Here is a 19,516-nt window from a genome sequence, read left to right as displayed (position 1 = left end):
AATTTTAAAAATAACATTTTTAAAATGGCTACTCCGTCTCAGTGAAGTGAAACTACAGGCAAGACGTTTCACAGCATGCTGATAAATCAATCAAATCATAAATGTCATGTAGGCCAAGCTAAATCCAGGCTGCAAGCAAAAATAATCTCACCCCTAAATTTAAATGTGCAAGGGGTCTAAATGAACACCCAGGTAAGCAAATGCATCCAGTAGAAGAAAATGAGCAGAAGCAGATGAGTGAGAGAATCCGGTGTTTGAGCGAGGTAAAAGCTTTGTTTTGCAGCAAATGTTTTCATGGAGGGGCTGAAGAGGAGAGGGAGAAGGAGAGGGAGGGGGGGAGAATCAAACTGATATTTAGCCCCTACTGGCTTTTTTTTTTCTCCTGCTTTTGTTTTATGCAGGGCTCTTTTTACCACATGGTAGTGACAGATTGTTTGAGCTGAAAGGAAAAGCCATTCGAAGCTAATTAAGCAGCCATTCCAGGCACTGTTCGCAGGCAGGAGGGAGAGTAGCACAGGCATTTGTCAGCGCCGTACCCAACGTGGGTTTAATTGACAACCAGGACTCCTGACTGACAGCTTCTCCGGCGCCCAGCCAATGGCGAGCCGCGCAGGAAGACAGCTGCGCGATCATTGGATAAACGGTAGCGAAGTGGCGGGGGAGTGGAAGAGAGGGGAGCGAGAGGACCCCACGTGGGGTCGGGCATAGTGAGAAACACGTGATAGGCTGAGGTGCAGACGTGTTGTAGCCTACCTAGTGCTGCTGATAGGAAAGCTTGTAGATGCTTGAGGTCTCGTTAGAAATAGGTCGATCAATTCAAGTCACTCAAAGGACACTCTGCTGTAGATGAAGGGGTATTCACATCTGCGCACTTCGAGTCCTGAATGAATTTCTATGAGCTCCTATTATTCTTGGCACAGAAACAGGACGTATTTCTTTTTCTTGGCATCTCTAGCTCTCTTTCAACCGAAAGCAGGAAAGTGTGATCTCTCAGCTCCAAACTAAAACCCCTTTTTCAGGGTCACGCCAGCTTCAGTTGTAATTGCTCATACGGCGAGCGCATTTGAAGCCGAAAGCTTTTATTAAAATGATCCCTTATATCTTGGGGCTGGGTTATTCCTTCTATTTGTGAATGGGCTTCGTTTTAAATTGTACAACTCGTTGGTATATACTCTGTAGTAATATGAAGCACTCGGGCATCCGCTGCAGTGTGCGGACATATAAATTATTACCTTTGTTTTGAACAAGTTGTTGAACGCACTGAATGTCACTTCAAATCCAAAATGGCGAACATGTGAGGTCACATATCCTGGACCAATCAGAAAGCGGCACTGCTGAATACCCCACGTGGGATCTGACGCGTTGCGATTGGTCCTTAGTGCTAAACTCCTCCGGAGAACCCAATTGGTTAGCGCGGGGCCCCTCTCTCGGCTGTCGGGTCCTCGTGTCAGTGCACAGTCTGTGTGTGGTACAGCGCGCGGCAGAGGAACTGGGTACCCAACTGCAGGCTGTCGGTGTGTTTCACGACGGCCGACATTTTAAACAGAAATAACGGCTTCAGTCGAGAAATAATCTCTGGACTTACTGGAAGAGTTTCGAGCTACTACTGGATCTAACAGGGGCTTTCTTTGAAGTTATCCGCGGTTAGGAACTCGCCCCGGTCGAGGGGTTTCCAGCGTCCGAGCGGGCTGAGCGACGCTCTCAGCCTCGGGATCAGCGGGGCTTTAAAGGACTCTCAAGGGGGCCAAAGAAGAGCAAGAAGTGTATGAAAAATAGAAACGACGACGGACAATTACCCACCCCCTTATCAGTCTGCGGTGAACGTTACAGATTACCGGATATTAAGCTGCGTGTGGATACTATTTTTTCTCTTTTTTTTACCTGTGCAGAGGAGAGGAGGAGAGGAATCAGTCGAGACAAAGGTAAAAAAAAAAAAAAAAAAAAAAAAAAGGGGCTACATGAAGAGAGAGCCGCTAACAAGACGGGTGGTAGTAGTGGTGGCGGTGGCTTTATGGCAGCCGACTTTGAAAGCAGCAGCTCCTTGTTTTCTGATCTTCCCGGACCACCAAAAAAACAACAGTTGCGTGTGTTCCTCTCTCTCTTTGTGGAAGCCGACTCGTTAGATTTACGAGAAAAATGCAAAGCTTCGTGTCGTTGCGGGTGTGATCAAAAGTCTGAACTTTGGGATTTATTTGATCCACGGGATCAAACACATTTTGCTGCCACTCGTGTTTTTATGCACACCGAGACGACAGATTTGTTTTGTGGCACACAGTAGGACATATCTGAATTAAAAAAAAAAAAAAAGCTAAAAGAGAATTAGGGGGGAAAACACTTTATTCTTATTTTGCATAAGGGATATGAAAGCAGTCGGACTGAGTTAATAAAGCTCTGATTCGTGTTGCTTTCAGGTGCTGTGAATGTGATCCAGCTGTTTTGTGTTTGTTTAGGTACAAAGGAAGGAGGTGATCCATCCGCTGGTTTGGGTCTGAGTGTGCGCCTCGCAGCCGAGAACAAGGCTTTGTCCGCCGCCATCCTGCGCATATTATAGGGGAGGGGGGTGGCGGGCATTTACCGCACCTTCACTGGGATTACGGAAAGAAAGCACAAAAAAACACACCGGTTCCCTTGTGCAAAGGACTCGACATGTATCCACAAGGCCGGCATCCGGTAAGTCTCTGCTTTTTTTTTTTTTTTTTTTTTTTTTTTTTTTCTTTTTTTGGTCAGGGTTTGTAAATTGATGCAAAAGCACTGCCTTTATGAAATGGCCTAATTAGCTCATCAGAGGGGAGCTGCTGTGATCCACACCTTACTATTTATGGTCTGCGATGGTGCTGCTGTGGGCTTCACTGTGGCAGGAGAGACACTGGGAGGTGGTGTTTATTGGAAACAAGATCTGAGATTGTGTTGAACTCAGTAAAGTAGATAATCGCCTCCTTCTGTAAACTAACTTTTATTCGTGGTGGATGACTTTATTTGTTTTACAGTGCTAAAAGTTAATTGTGTAGTTTAAAAACCCACCGCTGTGTATGCTTTAGCAACACTACCTGGCAAGCAGATAAAGTCACACCTCTGTCATTGCACATGTTGAGTGAAAGCAGCTCCCTCCTCTGCCTGTCTGAGGCTCAAGGGAAATGAGAAGACAAACCATGGGGGGGGGGGGGCAAAAACGAGTTTAACAAGAGGAAAAAAAAAAAAAAAGAAGAGGAGGAGGAGGTGGCAAGAGAGAGCTGAGCTATGTGATGAAGTTATTTACACCTGTGGTATCTTCAATCTTACACTTTTCAGGCTCCTCACCAGCCAGGGCAGCCTGGCTTCAAGTTCACAGTGGCAGAGTCCTGCGATAGGATCAAAGACGAATTTCAGTTCCTGCAGGCCCAGTACCACAGGTAACTAGACTACTGTAAACAGCACCGGCTTCCTGGAAACAATGAAGCAGAAGCTGCTGCTGTTTTGTTCCTTTACCGTTGCTTCACGCAGCGAGTGCATGTTAACGTGGCGCACAAAACAGACATTTTGAATCAAGTGTACCAATCCTTTTTACAAATGCAACACTCTCTTTCCCTTCCTTCTTCCCTCAGTCTTAAAGTAGAGTATGATAAACTGGCCAATGAAAAGACAGAGATGCAGCGTCACTACGTCATGGTGAGTACTACAATTATTGAGCTGGGAACAGGATTTCATGGCGTTTCCTCCCTTTTGCCTGAGGTGAACAGTCACAGGTGCTGAAAAGGACCTGGTTGTTTTTGTAGAGGCTGTGTTAAGACTGTTGACTCATGCCTGGGTTTTCATGGGATAAGAAGGTGCAGTGTAGAGGGGTGGGGGGGGGGTGATGGGTGAAACTCTATCTGAGGTCAAATGTCCAACTATTGATTGTGGGGTGTGACCACCCACCCCCCTCTGTGGCTCTGGGGTCCTCTTTATGACCGTCCACCACCCCTTCCTAACACACCCAGCATGACCCACTGGGGGTTAATGACTGGTCTGCTGGCTCTGTGTGTGAATCAGACAGTTTCCTCTGTGTGTGTGTGTTTTAAATCTTAACTCTCTGAGTGAACCATGTGGTCACACCCAGAAATTTCTCACATATTGGGAGACTTTGTGTGTTTTTTCTCCCAGCTGTAAAGATAATAAACTACTTGTTCGATAATTACTTGTCACTGAACTATCACAGTATTAACAAGAATAGTTTTTTTTCTTAGATGGGAAAATGTATGCAAAATGTACTGTTAATATTCACTAATTTTTTTTCCATTCAAAAATGTTAAAGATGTGCTGATTGCAGCTTGTCAAATGAGAAACTTTTTCATGTTTCTTGGTGAGTTTATGTTCATAAAGAAACAAACATACAACTCGAAAATGTCTCTTTAAGGTTTTCAGATATTTCTGTATCCATGCTATCATCAGAAGTACCCAGGGGATGAGTAGGGTTTAGTTGCAGCTTTAAATCACATTTAGATTGAGAGCAGGAAGTTAAAAATCTGACCCTGTATATTTTGCTGCGTGTCATTTTCCTTTTCTGTGTGCACTGCATGTGTCAGAGCTTTCACCTTTTAATGGAAACCACACTTGAGAAGCGAGATAAGTGCTTGATGCCTATCAAAGTGCTGTGAAGGGTTAAATGTAAAGCAGTTCCAATAGTGCAGTTAAATCCTATTCTAGTCAATTCAGAGCTCTCTGATGATCAAATGGAGACAAAGAAATCTGTGCCTCTGTAAAGACAAGCCAGCTCAAAGCTTCTTGCTAATACAGGAAAGGCTTCATTGTGTGCATGGAAAAAAAAAAAAAGAGAAACATCTTTATCTGACAAGTTGTGTAACTTAGACCTCACACTTGTGTATGTGCATGCTTATCTTGTTTGTACATGAAAGGAATGACTTTAACCAAACGCAGCGGCACTTTTGTTAAATATTATTTTCCCCGTGAGGAACCAGAAGGTGGTGGGAGTAGCTACAATAAATGGAAGCTGTTTGCTGCGTGTTTGATAAACAAGGCAGACAAACTACTAGGCTTTAGTTTGTATCTGTTGGTGGGCTTGCAAGCTTTTGGCAATCAGCAGCAGATAATGTTGTTTTCAATAATAGTATTGGCTTTCTTCTTGCTGCCTGGATGGCGTTTGTGCTCAAAGACAAGGCGGTGCCAAGTAGAAGTAAACAGGAGCAGCAGCCAGCCGAACGTCTGCTGTGGCTGAAAAACGTGCGTTGAGACGTCAGCCTCGTCGGTTGATGTCAATTCAGCCGTGTTCTTCTACATGCGTTCGACAACTTTATTCTTGTTTGGGTGCTTTAGAGGGCTGATAAGATGTCACACCAGTTAACAACTGTTTGTCACAGCCTTGTTGCACAAGTTCTCTGTGCCCTCAGAGTAAAGTCAAGAGTACTTTGGATTCTTTCTCGTTTTGCTCATTTAATAATGCTGTCATTAAGGATGAACATCTGCCTTTAATTAATTCAACATATAAATTCATTTAAGTTTGTAATGGCTTTTTTCCTCTTCTTTTTTTTAATTTTTTTTTTACAGTACTATGAGATGTCCTACGGGCTTAACATTGAGATGCACAAACAGGTATGTAGCCGTATCAGAGATGCTTTGTGTACAGCCAAAACACTCTTCCACCCCCACTCCTACTGATTAAGGATATAAACATATAAACACACATACACATGCATACCTGATCTTAGTTTCTACCCTCATCCCTAAATGCCTCTGGGAGCATACACATGCTGGCTTCCTGTAGTGAAAACGCTGACAGGCTAAACAACACGAAGGGCACGCTGCCTGATGTGGATGGGTTGATAAGATTAAAGTGAAGTATTTGGCAGAAATTCTGAGAAGACGTGTGTTTTTTGTGCGGTTTGCCCTTCTGAGTGTGTGAGTGTGCACATACATGCCTGCTTTATTCTCCAAGCCTCCTGAGTGCCATTTGAGCTAAAAGCTCATTAGTTCAGCTGCCACCCAGCACTGGGCATCATGCTGCAGAAAAAAGACTTTTACAGATGAACAGGGCGACTAATATCCACAGCTCCCTCCACATCACATTACAGTCGAGTTAGATTTAGAAATGGTGACCATGTTTGTTGGTTTGCTTCCAGCTGATCTTTGGTCCGTCATGTCCAGACTGAAGCAAGTTTTTTTTTTTTTTTTTTTTTTTTTTTTGGGAAACTGTCCCAAGTAGTGAATTACTGAGATGTCCTCAAGCTGAAAAATGGTGCTTTATTGAGTGACCTTGTTCTGTTTTTCCTTTTGTCTGTTCAACACAAAGTCAGAGTTGTTTTTTTTTTTTTTTTTTTTTTACATTTACTGTAGAGTTGAAAAACTAGAAATTTGTTCGGTCAGGGGAAAAAAGTACACTCAGGATGCTAGTTTGAGCTCAGAATAACAGCATTTAAAAAAAAAAAAATCATATGTATTTTTTTAACATTAATCTGGATAATATAATTAGCCGTTAGTTGCAGTTTCTACATGTAAGATGTCTGTAAGTGCTTTGAGAATCTCACCTGATGGGTTTTGATCTGGACTATCTGGTAGGCTGTAATCTGTGTGATAACTTTGTGTGTTTATGATAAAATATCTTAATCCCACACATACTTTAGCCACTACAGTCCTAAATGCAGAATTACCCCTGCGTAAAAGTCCGATTACACCCGTACACAACTCAGTAAAACAGCTCTATTTAGCTAAAGATCTGACCTGAGTCAGCTGTGTGAAACCCACATCAGCATAATGTTTTATTCTGTTTACTTTAAAAGGAGGAAAAAAAGATGAACATGATCTCCAGATGGCCCTCTTTTATCTTTCTATGCTTACATTTCCATTTTCTCTGATTCACACTTGCTTTCTGTTTCCTTCAGTCGCCTTTGCCTCCCTAATTCTCCTTCTCCACCTCCTCTTGGCACCCTTATGTCTTTTCATTGCGCCCTCCTCCCTTCTCTGCCCCGCCGCCCCAACGATGTGATGTGAATGATGGCCCTTGTGTCATTAGCTGTGTGATATGATGTATGAGAGTGGGAGTCTGTCAGAGAGAGAGAAAGATGAAGAGGGGTGGGGTGTGGAGGCTTCATGGCCCTCAGATCCAGAAGGTTAATGGCATCAGTGGGAGGGTAGCCCAGTTGGAACAGCAGCACACTACGCAATTCATCAGGCGTAGACATTTTCTGTGTGTGTGTGTGTGTGTGTGTGTGTGTGTGTGCATGTGTGCATGTGTGCACGTGCGCTAACTAGGTGTGTTTACTGGCTACCCACCCCACTCCTTCACGTTGTTGAACGTTTTTCTGTAAAGCAACAAGGAGATTGTAGTGATGCAGGGTGGGGGTGAGAGCTGGTGGTTGTGGGTGGATGCTGGTGGCAGTGGACAAAACAAGTGGGTAAAAAAAAAAAGGGGGGGGGTGGGGTAGAGACAGGCAAGAAGTGAGGGCCTTCAGGGTAAATGGGTTAATCGACTTGTCCTCTCCTGTGCATCTCCTTTGTTTATCAATAAGCCCAGTGGAGTCAACGGAGCTCTCTGAATAATGCATGATCCCCCCCCCCCCCCCCCCCCCCCCCCCCCCCCCCAAAAAAAAAAATCTCCCATCCCTGGTGAACGAGTGTTTGTGATGACATCAGCGAGAGGTAAACAGACGCCCCTTAGCTGTCCCTGTTGTTGGTGCGACCGGAGGGAGGCTGGATTATTGGATGTAGGCAGGCATATTACTTTGCTTGCATTGGAAGATTTATTGCAGTGTTACCAAGATATAATAAACTAAAACAAAGCTGGATTAAAAAGAAGGGGAACAGGCATAAACACATGTGTGCACATAAATAAACACTCTCATCCCTTACATGGTAGCACGAGTTGTGTCTTCACACACAAACACTGTAATTCAAGTTCCAGCAGACGCAGTTTCCCCTACGTTGCTACTGAGCTGAATAGTTGCTATGAAAGGGATCTGTGCGGCTGCCGGGGGGTAATTTGTTTTGACAGTGTCTCTTATGATGGCAAAGAGTGCAGGGTGGAGGTAATCACCCTCGCTTGCTGTCAATAAGTGATTTTAATTAGCGCAGCTCATTAGGCTGCCTCAGCATCGTGCCCTGCTGACTTTGTGGTGTGGGTGGGGGATGTTTTGTTTTTCACTATCTCTGTTGTGGTCCCTGTTTATCTCTCATATGCTTGCCTACATTTTGATTTTTAGCTCTCTCTTTGGGAAATTGAATGCAACACGAACAGAAAACATAATTACTAAATTCCTATACCTTGCTGCTGTGCTGCTTAACTTTGTTGCACCTTGGGTAGCCATTTTGTGAATGTGCTCCACATATCAATTTCCTCACTTGTTGAGTGAATGAGGGAAACAGAAAAAGTGGTTTATCAAGGAGAGTGAAGTCCGTTTCCTGGAGGAAGAGGGTGAAAGGAGGAGCAGAGGGAGGGAGACAGAGAGCTTGTGCAAATGAATAATTTATACAGGATTCCTGGAATTGTTTGCCAAGGTGATGATGGCTGATCTTTCTCAAAGCCAAAACAAACTGACTGCGAACACACACACACACACACACACACACACACACACACACACACACACACACACACACACACACACACACACGCACACACACACACACACACACACACACACACACACACAGTCTCTCAAGGGAGCTTGACGAGGTTACCGGAGGCTGAGAGACGTGCTTTATTTTGATAGCCAGACTAGAAGGACTGGAAGAACAGTATTACACAATTAGTGTGTGTGTGTGTGGTCAACCTGCTGTGAAGCCTGCTGTGAATATGTGTGTACATGTAAACTGTATAATTCAAAATGAGAAGTATAAAAAATATTGTCTACGTGATGATTTGAACTCTAACGAAATCAGATGCAATCTGCTGGAAAACGACCTGTTTCCATATGCTCCCCTGCAGAAAAGGATGTCACTTCCTTTTTGTGTGTATGAGCTCAAAATAGAATGACATGCACATGCAAAATATTCTTCATGCATTTGTAATGAACAAGATACCTCTAAGTGCCTCTTTCTTTCTCTGCTCTGGCTGAGAAGATAATTCCCAAACAGCCATCTCTGCCCCCCCCCCATCATATGCCACTTGTTTTCCTCGCCAATTGAATCCTCGTCAGAGACTCAGCTCTCCACTCCGGGGCTAATGCCTGGAGCGACAAACAGCCAAATGGCTTTCAACGCACCATTGACGGAGGGATGCAATGGGGAGAGAGAGAGCCTCTCCAAGCTCTGGTGCTACTAGACAACCCTGAGTACCTGTAATTGTGGAGCTGCAGTGAAAAGCTTCTGCCGGCTCAAAGGCTTCTGTTTTCAGTGGCTTTAAGTGACAGTAAACTCTTTCCAGTGCTCGTCTCTGCCACTAAAAGCACTGTGGAAAATAGTGCCAGCAAAGTAAAGTGGGAGTTGTTATGAGTGCTGCAAGTCATTGGATGTGTTATAAAGGGGTGTTTTTTTTTTTTTCTCCCCCTCCACCCTTCAAAATGGCTGTCAAAAAGACGTGCAAATATGCCATGTGCCTATTTGGCCGCCTTAGTGCGTGAACTCTGGCTGAACAGAGCGGAATGACTAAATATGACACGGAAGGATGAGATGCAGCTGATAGCATCAGTGATTCGGTTGAGGAGTTTACAGTCTCAGGTTGACATGTGAGTCATGTTTGCCCTCATGATCTCTTGAATTGTCACTCTGATATGACATTGCAATAAATGGGCCACAAAAAGAAAAACAGAAAGGGATGCAAAGGAAATCTGGTCCTTTTTTTTTTTCCTCAAATTTCCAAAGTAATATTTTTACTCCGGGGGGGGCGCTTTCAGAGGAAACCATGGGTTTCAGGAACATTTAACTTAAAAAAACAAAACAAAAAAGACTAAACAAAAAATGCACCTCAGCTCTCAAAGCACCTGGTGCTCCAGTTCGTGTTTCAGAATGAATCGTTGAGAGAAATCTGTGTTTTTTAGCACAGCGTACTAAACAATTCAACAAAAAAAGGCAAAGTGCACCTGAATTCCATGATTTTTTTTTTTTTTTGGCTTAAAAATGGTGGCTCTGAAGTGGTGATTTGTGCCGAACAAATGGATGCTTTCTGTGTGAGGGAGGGTTTGTAGGGTAGTTGCTCTAATAGCTGAGTGTATCAGCATACTGCTGTTTCTACAGGCCCCATGTTGCTCCCCTTGCAGCCATTTCCAGAGAAGTGGTGTGATACTGAAATACTCTTACCCTACCATGTGCCATTGTATCCAGCCTCCACTAATGATCATAGTTTATGAGTCTCCGAAGAACCCCAACCACCACCCCCATTTCAGGGCCCCCCAGTGCACCCCCACCCCACCCCAATCATCTGCAGTCTCCCAGTTATCCCTCATTAATTTCCCGTGCCGATCAGATCGACAGGCCGAAAATTCAATTTAATGACCTGCCTCTGTGCTGCGCCTAATATGATTTTACAGGCTGTTCTGGTCAGAGCCCCAGCCCAATTTACATAACGATCAGCCGTGCCAGATAGCGTTGCCCCAGCAACAGAAGAGGGGGAAGATGAGAGAGGAAGAGGAAGGAGGGAGGGCACAGAGGAGAGTAGTGGAGATTAGTATGAAGGGGTGTGAAGAAGCATTTGGAGGAGGAAGGAGGGGAGAAAGCAGAGTGCGTCTGAGGTCAGACGGGGGTTGTGAGATAATTCCTGACAGGCCAGCAAAGGTCTTTCCCCTCCTCTCCTCCTTTTCCCGTTTTCCCTCCTCCAGAATGAAAAGGGTGACACAGAGGCTGTGCAGAAAGCAACTGGCACCTCCTGTCCCTCTTTCCCCCCTGTCCTCCTCCTGCTCTGTTCTCCCTCCCCCTTTCACAGTCAAACAAGGTTAAGGGAGAAAATGAGTGAAGTGCAACAGCGTATAAAATGGCGGGAAGGACCTCTTCAGCCCACACACACCTGCTGGGCCTCCACCCCTAATCTCTCAGAATCAATTAGTTCACCTCCCCCAGTCCAGTCAAACCACATTACCTTAGTGTCACATCAGAGGGTTTCACTTCACCATTCATCACCCCCACACATACCCCACCACTTCTCTTTTATTCTGCTTTCTACTTTTGTGTTCCTCTCCTTCTTCTTTGCATCTTCCTCATCTCTTTCTATGGAAAGTGCAGATTCAAAAAAAAAAAAAAAAAAAGGAAATGGGCTTGGGCAAAATGTCTAGGGACCTTCAAGTGCGGTAGGCGGGCAGCACAGCATATCCATTTGACCAAATGCAGCACTGTAAAGTGCTCCATGTATGTCGAGCCCGCCAGTATCATCTTACTCTGCCAGCTAATATTCTGTGGTCGATACCAAAGATGCCTCTGATAGATAGGGCCAGAGTTAACCTGTCTGCTTCAGCATGCCTTACCCCCCTCTGTATGGGCCGTAATTATGAAGTATAGACCTCATTAGGCTCTCTCCAGCCAGATGGTATTAGCATATTTCAGCCCTTAATGAAATAAGGCCTGAGCCTAATGGAGGCAGGAGAGAGGGGGAAGTAAATTTGTTCTAAGGCGGTCCCAGTTTAGTTAAGAAATACATGATCTGTCCTGATGGACGCTGCTACATTTAGTGCTGTTTTATAGGTAATTTAACTGCTCTATTCTTCTGTTGTCTGTGGCATGCAAGACTGTCATTCTAATAATTTCTGTCTCTGCTCCTGCAGACTGAGATTGCCAAACGCCTCAATGCAATTCTGGCTCAGATCATGCCATTCTTGTCACAAGAGGTGAGTGTCAACCCAGTCAGCAGCATTTCAAGGATGAGACTGAGACTCATTTGTTTCACATTGTGCTGCTGTTGTAATTGTGAAGATGACTATTGTGCAGATTCTCTCTGGGGAACAACAGATGACTCACGGGATATAACAATAAAGAAACTTTTTTTTTTTTTTAAATTGACAGTTTTAGCCCAAAAATAATGTTTTTTACCTAGACTTCAATTACTGACCACTTCTAAAAATGTCACTCCTTTTCTGCCTTGTACTGTCAGTATTCAACAAATAGCCAAACATTAACACAAATTAGTTCTTCAGAATGAACTGTTTTACTTGGAAAATAGACGAGAATTAATGCGCAAGAAAATAAAAGGGAAGCAAGCCTTCAAATGTCTTAAGTAGGAAACCTGACAGTAGATTTCAGTTTGCATTCTTTTGATTGACTCTGACCTGCATTTCTGTACAGAACATATATTACAGAGTTTTTTGTCATGTTGTACCTAATAGAAGATTCTCATGTTATGAGTGCCGTGTAGTATATGTGTTTTAGTGACAATGAGTATGATTAAATGACTGTTATGCATTGTGGAGCATTTTTCCCCTCAGCTTAAGTGCCTACTTATACACTAGTGTAGGTAAACCATCAGGCAGGGAGATCGTTTTCTCTAATCTTTGTTTGTGTGTCCTGCAGCATCAACAGCAGGTGGCTCAAGCTGTTGAACGGGCCAAGCAGGTGACAATGACAGAGCTGAATGCTATCATCGGGGTACGTGGACTTCCCAATCTGCCTCTCACTGTGTGTATATCCCCTCTTCTTCCTTCATTTGACCTGAGGCCAGGGGCAAAACTGCATGCATGGAGGAGGACCACCACTCAGATAGAGACGTGTAGACTATTCAAGCGTGCTACATTACGCTTGCGGGTTTATTTGACCTTTCTAAGCATCAGCTGAAGTGTTGCATGTCAAGAATAACCTGGGAAAAGGGCAATAGATTCACAGGGAAAATAGGGGTGAAAAGGGGATAAAAGTAGCTTAGCGTATTAATCTGCAACAATTTTCTTCCACCCATCTGTGGCATTTGAATTTTTAGACTGAATACAAACTAGTAATGCCATGTCCTCTCCATTTGTTCAGACTTGTCCCGGCCTCCAGTGGTTTATTATGTTTTTATTTGAGTTCACAATGTTTGCAATGTGCTGTCAATATGGTGTTTTCTACTGTAATTTCTGATTGTTGGTTAACCATGACCCGTCAGCACGCAGGCTGCAGCACTGCTCTGATTTTATTTATTTTTTCTTCCTCTCAGCCAGAGTCAAAGAACATCTGATATATAGTAACACAGTCCAGACTGAGATCAGATCACGGTGTTTCTCAGATTTCACTTTGGCTGCACTTTAATTAGATAAAAGGTTCCAGCCAACAGGCTTACCCCCTACCTCTGACCCAATAGCTCGAGGAATTAAGAGTGGTCGGGTCAGGACAAGCATTGTGATTACAGCAGAGATTACAGCAGCATGAACTTAGCAGATACTGAGCATTTGTAAGGTGTAGTGGATAAAAGGTTTGGGCAGTGCTGGCAGAATAGGGAGAACATGAGTGTCCCACCCATTGTTCACCACATTGTTCCCTGATGGTTGCCACAGCTTCTATAATTAAATCATGTCATTTAACAAGCTCAAATTAGCTATTTTTGTTGTTGCTGTGGGTAAAAGAAAAAGTACCAAGAATTTTTATTTTTTGGTCATCGTAATTCATAGTTTTCATTGAAGGCATTATTTGTTACAACCCAGAATTTAATGGAGCAAATGAATGGAACAAGCTGCAACAACATTTTTTTTTTAAATTCTTTAAGAGTAAGCAGAACTGAGTTCTTTGAAAAACCGTTCATATGAACAGCAGGCGAATAAAACACATTGGCTAACTTAACAGTTGGAACTTCTTTAGAAAAAAAAATCGCTGATGTTTGTTCCAACAACCCTAAACACACAGTTACCTCTGAGCAAATGGCCTGTGCACTGACTGGATCTTACATTTGCTTTAATTTAAAACATATAAGCCTAGATGGTTTCGATAGTCAGGTTGGATAGTGGTAGGAGGTTGTTGAATGAGCAGCGGATGCTAAAATTTGGTTTAACTCAATGAGCCGGGAGCCTATTCCCAGTTTTAAAGGTAATTACCTGCTATTTGCTCTTATTTATTAATTTTTTCAACTAGGTCAGTAAAACTGTCAACAGGAGTTGACGCTGCCTTCATTAAGGGCATGCAGGGCTAGCCTGAAAGCACACACACTGATTAATACACGCAGAGGAAAACAGGCTTTAATTATTTGAGGTGAAGACATGGCAGGTGATCAATCTCCATGTCCCCACAGGGTGGGTGAGGCAGTGCTGCTCTAGTGTCTCGACATTAGGAGCATCAAACTAGGGCAGCGTTCAAACGCAGTTAGATCAGAAACTGCGTTTGAGTATTGACACACACGTAAGTTAGACGTTTGCCCTGCAGGGAGCACCTGCTGCAGTGTCATGTAGTTTATTGTACAGAATCCATACACACTTGCTGTGTACAGAGCATGTAACGAAGCCACCCCACCGTTTCCTGATAGCTGGGGTGACTGAGGCCAAAAGCAGAGGTTTATATGGACCTCAGCTTTTGCTGTGCAGAAAATTTTTTTTGTTGGACGAAATTGTGCCATTTGAAAAAGGCCAAAATGATCAGCAGTTGATGTTGTGGCAGTCAGCTAATCAACTAATTTTCTGTGTTGGTAGTGTATTTTATTGAAAAAAAGTTTCTAAATATAAGGGCCAAAAATAATTATATTTGCATAATTCTTACTACATTATAAGGCTGAACTCTACTGGTCTCTCTGCTGTTTTGCATGTGTTGGCCAGAGGCACCATATGATTGAGCCTGATTTGACAAGTGTCAGAGGTGCAGTCTCATTTCCAAGTTCCTGCCCTTATTTCCATGATTTCGACACAGTGTGAGATTGTAGTTGGACAATGCAGTTGGACAAGTCGGTTACAGCTGGTGTGCTTCTTATCACGTATCATGTAAATGCTAATCTGTGGAACACGACATAAACCTTCACACCACCTGGTTTTTCTGTTGTCACTCTGGTAGCAGCGATCTCCTCTTCTTTGCATGTTTATTTGCCTATGCATATGTCCTTTTTATCACAGAGTAAAAGTGTCTTCATTTACATAGTGTGACTATAGTGTCCACATTTACACATACTTAGACACAATATGTGACATAAGCTGGCGATGTCTTTTAGCTTTTGTCAAAGTTTCAGAAAGATCGTGAACATGTCATCGATTTACCTACCATCTTACCTAACAAGCAATTTGAATTTGTCACTTGGGCTTTTTGTTGATTAATGAGGAAAAAAAAATCATCAGCCAATGAAATCTGAATGAAAATGACCATCAGCTGCAGTCCTACCTCTGAATCTCTCCTCTGAGCCAGCACCAGCCACCACCTGGTAATGCCTACCTAGCCTTCTTGGTCGGTGTTGAGAAGTGGGGGTTTTGAATGATTAGCTTGCAGTGAAATGTCTGTTTTTTGTGAAGGGAAACAAAGCCTTTTGGAGACAAAGCACGACTTGGGTGTGTCTGCCTTACTCTGGTGTTGTGGATTTGACAGAACGTTATCTCTTTATCCGATGACTAACCTCAAAAATATTCCCCCGTGTCTCAGTCCTGTTCCACCACTGCTTTATTCCGCTTCAAACATGGGTTGTAGTCCAATCTTTGGATCTTTGTTGTGACGACTGAAGAAAATATGATGAGCTAGAAACTGTTGTAAAGCACAGAATAAGTGGGTAATGTGGCGATCATTGCCAGACTTATTAAGCCAGGGTGCCAGCTGGTTTGTGCTGGTGCTGTTGATGCTTGTTCCACCTGACAGTACTGTTCTGCAGGAAGTCAGCTTCGCCTAGTTAACTTTAATTGCCTGTTTCCTGTGGAAGTTGCCTGAGCTGCTGCGGCATTTACACATAATGAAAAAAGATAAGTGTGAAAGGAAGCCAGCTCTTTATCCATGAATATTGAATTGGAGGCAATTTATTTTCTGAAAAATTTCCCCTTCTTTTCTCTCTCTCTTTCTGTTTCTCTACCTCACGACTCCCTTCCCTTGTCTCTCCTCCTCCTCCTCCTCAGCCATAGCTCGCTAATGAGGCTTCTTGATAATGATCCCTGCACGCTTTTCCTCATTAGGCACACTCAATAGGGACGTCCCTGCCTCAATCCCTCGCTCACTCTCTCTTTCATTCTCTTGTTATTTTCTGATTCTGCCGCTCCCTCCTTTTCTTGTTCTGGCTGCCCCTTTCTCTCTTTTTGCCCGCTTTTTCCTTTTTCACAACAAATAGGCTGCTCGGCAAAGCAGTACAATATCGATTAACAATGCCGCCCCTCAGTTGCTTATATCCATTGTACAATTTCAGGTCCAGCTCGACATAATGAGCTGACTGAATAATGGCCAGCTGCTAAATAAGCCTTTAAATGTGAGAAGTCACTAGATATACCCTTGTCTAGTTTCTCCATTTTATGTAATGAATGTATGGATGAGCTTATTGAAGTTCTATCTAGCAAGCAGAATAGCAATCGTTTTTTTTCTTTTCTTTTTTTTTTTTTTTTTTTTGGAGAGGCAGTTGATGGATGTGCTAAGTGTTATTTAACCTTGTTTTAAAGCACTTGCTTCCCTCTTGCCTGAGTGGCTATTTAACTCCTGTCTATCTACTCTCTCCTCTCTGGCTGCCTCTCTCACACAGACATTCATGGCCTCATGGGAGGTGTGTGTGCATGTGTGTTCTCCACCATCTCTCCTTAACAGCATTTTGCTGAAGGAGTGCATGCTTGCTTGGTTTTCCAGAGTGTTGAAAGGTTTTGAGGTTTTCAAGTGTAGACCTATTGATTTTTTTTTTAACTGTCCCAACCATGATTGAAGCACAGCGGTTTGGAAGTGAACAAAAGTGTTGTATCATTTCTGGCGACCACAGGTGACGTGTTACTGAGTCAAACACAGTTGTCAGATAAAGGTCACGTACCATCAAACAATAAGCAGTTTGTAAAGCTTGCAGTGATAAGTGTAGCAGTGTTGTAATAAGTGCGAAGCATGATAGAAAATGAGAACCAGACATGTAGAAATAACCGAGAGGGGTCTTGTCAGAGGAGGAACATTATGATTCACCCATGTGCAGACTCTGCACAGGTTTACTGAAGCTGTTTTTGTTTATAACATTGATCAAACCTCGTGTTAATTATGTGGCTGCAGCTCCTCACTTGTCGTGATTTGCTTTCTTTAATATGAATTTAAATGGAATATCTTTGCATTTTATACCCTCACGCAAACTCCTGTCAGTTTTGTAAGTAGTGATTGGCGTTTAATGCTATTTTCTAGTGGAGCTAGATCCACATGTTGGCAGTGACTCGCAGTCTGCTATTATGCATAAATGGTTTGGCTTTGAACTAAATGCCCTCAAAGCCAGCGTGTTCATTCATGGATCCACTTCCCAGCCGACCCACTTGTCCTCTGTCGTGTCTCCTGTCTCTCCGCATTTGTTTGCAGCAGCAGCAGCTTCAGGCTCAGCACCTCTCTCACGCTGCCCACGGCCCCCCAGTCCAGCTGCCCCCTCACCCTTCAGGCCTGCAGCCGCCCGGCATCCCCCCTGTGACGGGAGCTGGCTCTGGCCTGCTGGCTCTGGGCGCTCTTGGCAGCCAAGCCCCCCACCTGCCTGTGAAGGATGAGAAGAACCACCACGACCTAGAGCACCGAGGTGAGGAGCAAAGCCTGCCACACACAGTGCCTGCAGCATTTTAGTGGTGATGGCTAACTGTACCTGCCAAGCATAGCTTTCAGCAGCCAATTATATTTATCAGTAAAACACGCCAACATAGGTTTTCTGTACAAAATGACTGTGTGATGAAATGTTTATACTTGTTTTAGTATAATTTTCTTGCCAAACCGATGATAGGTTGACAGAAAATAGTTTATTCTAACACAAGAAAACAAAAAGCCATTTATCATGAAAGCAGATTTAAGCACTAAAGGTATCCCTTTCTAAAAATTCAGCTTTTATAGAGGGTCTTGTAAGTTGTAACAATTATTTTATTAATCACTAGTAAGGCTTTAAAGACCATTAACTTATCAGCAATTGAGGTACCAGGTTTTTGATGCTGGCTAGTCAGGAATTGTTAAAAGCTTAGAAATGTCTTCAAGAGTGTCTTCAAGTAGTATCAGAATCAATAACGCTGAGCTGCTGATATGAGTAATCTTAAAGCTTAAATAATAACTCTATTACTGCTGTTTGATTGTGCTCCTGAGTCACGGTGACACCCATACTAATTTGTGTTTTGCTTTTCTCTCTCCTGGCCCCTCATCTTTTCACTCGCCCCTGGCCATTCCTCTGAAAGAACGCGAGTCAAGCACGGTACGTTGACTCTCCGTCTCCTGTGTGCCGCTCTTCGGCTCACTGTGTTTGGTGATTAGGTGTCTTTACATAGACGAAAGCCTTTTGTGCAATAGAAACTCGTGTGGACACACACAAACACACACACTTTTGTGGGTCTTGGGGGTATAAGCTGACTGAATCAAATAATGACGTCTGGCCAAATAAGCCAGTGCCATCTAATCCAGCTGGAAAATGACTCCAATCACTGGGCAAGGATTAGTAGTCAGCTACCTCCTTTAATTTCAGCACAATTAAAAGCGACTTTGACTTTCCTTCTCTTCATCCCTAACCACCTTAAAGGATTTACTGTTGCATGTGTCCAGTACCTGGCTCTTTTCACTCGCTTTATCTACCTGTCTCCTTTTCTTTTGCTAATACTATTATTTTCTGCTTTGTCTTATCTTAGTTGTTTATTCCTTTCCAGCACTTTTGCTCCACCCCCAGTCGCTCACTGTCACCATTTCTCTTCCTTCTCATGTTCAAGTCCTTGTTTATTGGACTAGCTTAAAGCTCTGTTAGCTGGAGTGCAACGCTCTGTTGGATCTGCTTGGCCAGATTGAGTTCCCATTGACTGACCATCCTGAATGGGCCCACTCATGTCTGAAGGGAACCCAAACTCGTCCCTCTTCTCATATGGTCATGAGCGGCTGCCAATACCACCTTACCTGATCTCGCCGCCACAGTCTTCTCCCTCTCTTTTCCAGTTTGCGCACACAGTCTTCCTGTCCTTTTGTGTCAGGTCACTTGATACCAGAGTTGGAGGCAAGTGCAGGGTTATTGAGTCTAAGCAATCCTTGAAAGGCTTCAGGCTCAGATACACAGACAGACTGCAGGAGATTTTTATCTGTCAGACTGCATCTTTGCTCCAAATCAGACTAAAACTCCTACTGACTCTTCCACAACAGTAGCTGAACACATTTCCATATTCTGACCTGAGGAGGAGGCCGAGCTGCTGGGTTAGCTTAAATGGCCAGTGAAGGGCCACTTTATGAAGGCTGCTGTGGAAGTGTATGTCATTAACTACTCAGCTGCGTCCCCCCCCACCCCCCCCACCACACACACACACACACACACACACACACACTCAACTCAGGAGGTCTTTTTTTTAATGTCACTAAGTTTTCAAGCTGTTACCTTTCTGTGCTGTTCTTTCTCTTGGAGTCGGCCAATATGTCAGAAATCTCCCCCCTCCCTCTTTCACCAGGCCTTTCACTCTCTGATGAAGGCAGGGATTTGTTGAGCTACCTAACAGTGTGGGCTATCCTCAGGGTTTGGTCGCCTTCACCTCCTCCCTCCCTCTCCCCCTGCCTTTCGGCCTGCTTGGCAGTGCCACCCCACCACATCAGCGCCCAGACTACA

The 19,516-nt window shown here is 43.8% G+C and overlaps 1 protein-coding gene across 6 annotated transcripts in view; it reads left to right on the top strand.

Moving 5' to 3' along the window:
* Positions 1-1,451: 1,451 nt before the first annotated feature.
* The window catches only part of tle3b (TLE family member 3, transcriptional corepressor b), a 28,731-nt gene continuing 10,666 nt past the window's right edge, over positions 1,452-19,516 (top strand). Inside the window, exons 1-9 of one of the 6 annotated variants that reach the window (XM_030719812.1) lie at positions 1,452-1,922; positions 2,451-2,670; positions 3,289-3,389; positions 3,582-3,645; positions 5,521-5,565; positions 11,658-11,720; positions 12,400-12,474; positions 17,275-17,482; positions 18,120-18,136. In XM_030719812.1, coding sequence (XP_030575672.1) covers positions 2,647-2,670; positions 3,289-3,389; positions 3,582-3,645; positions 5,521-5,565; positions 11,658-11,720; positions 12,400-12,474; positions 17,275-17,482; positions 18,120-18,136 — 597 coding nt within the window. In that variant the 5' untranslated portion in view covers positions 1,452-1,922; positions 2,451-2,646. Of the gene's footprint in view, positions 1,923-2,062; positions 2,080-2,450; positions 2,671-3,288; positions 3,390-3,581; positions 3,646-5,520; positions 5,566-11,657; positions 11,721-12,399; positions 12,505-17,274; positions 17,483-18,077; positions 18,137-19,516 lie in introns of those variants that run through there. The other 5 variants (XM_030719794.1, XM_030719784.1, XM_030719803.1 and 2 more) reach the window with 5 other exon arrangements.

The sequence above is a fragment of the Archocentrus centrarchus genome, chromosome 3, assembly GCF_007364275.1.
Source record: "Archocentrus centrarchus isolate MPI-CPG fArcCen1 chromosome 3, fArcCen1, whole genome shotgun sequence".
NCBI lineage: Eukaryota > Metazoa > Chordata > Actinopteri > Cichliformes > Cichlidae > Archocentrus > Archocentrus centrarchus.
This window is presented reverse-complemented; position numbering and strand designations above follow the sequence as displayed.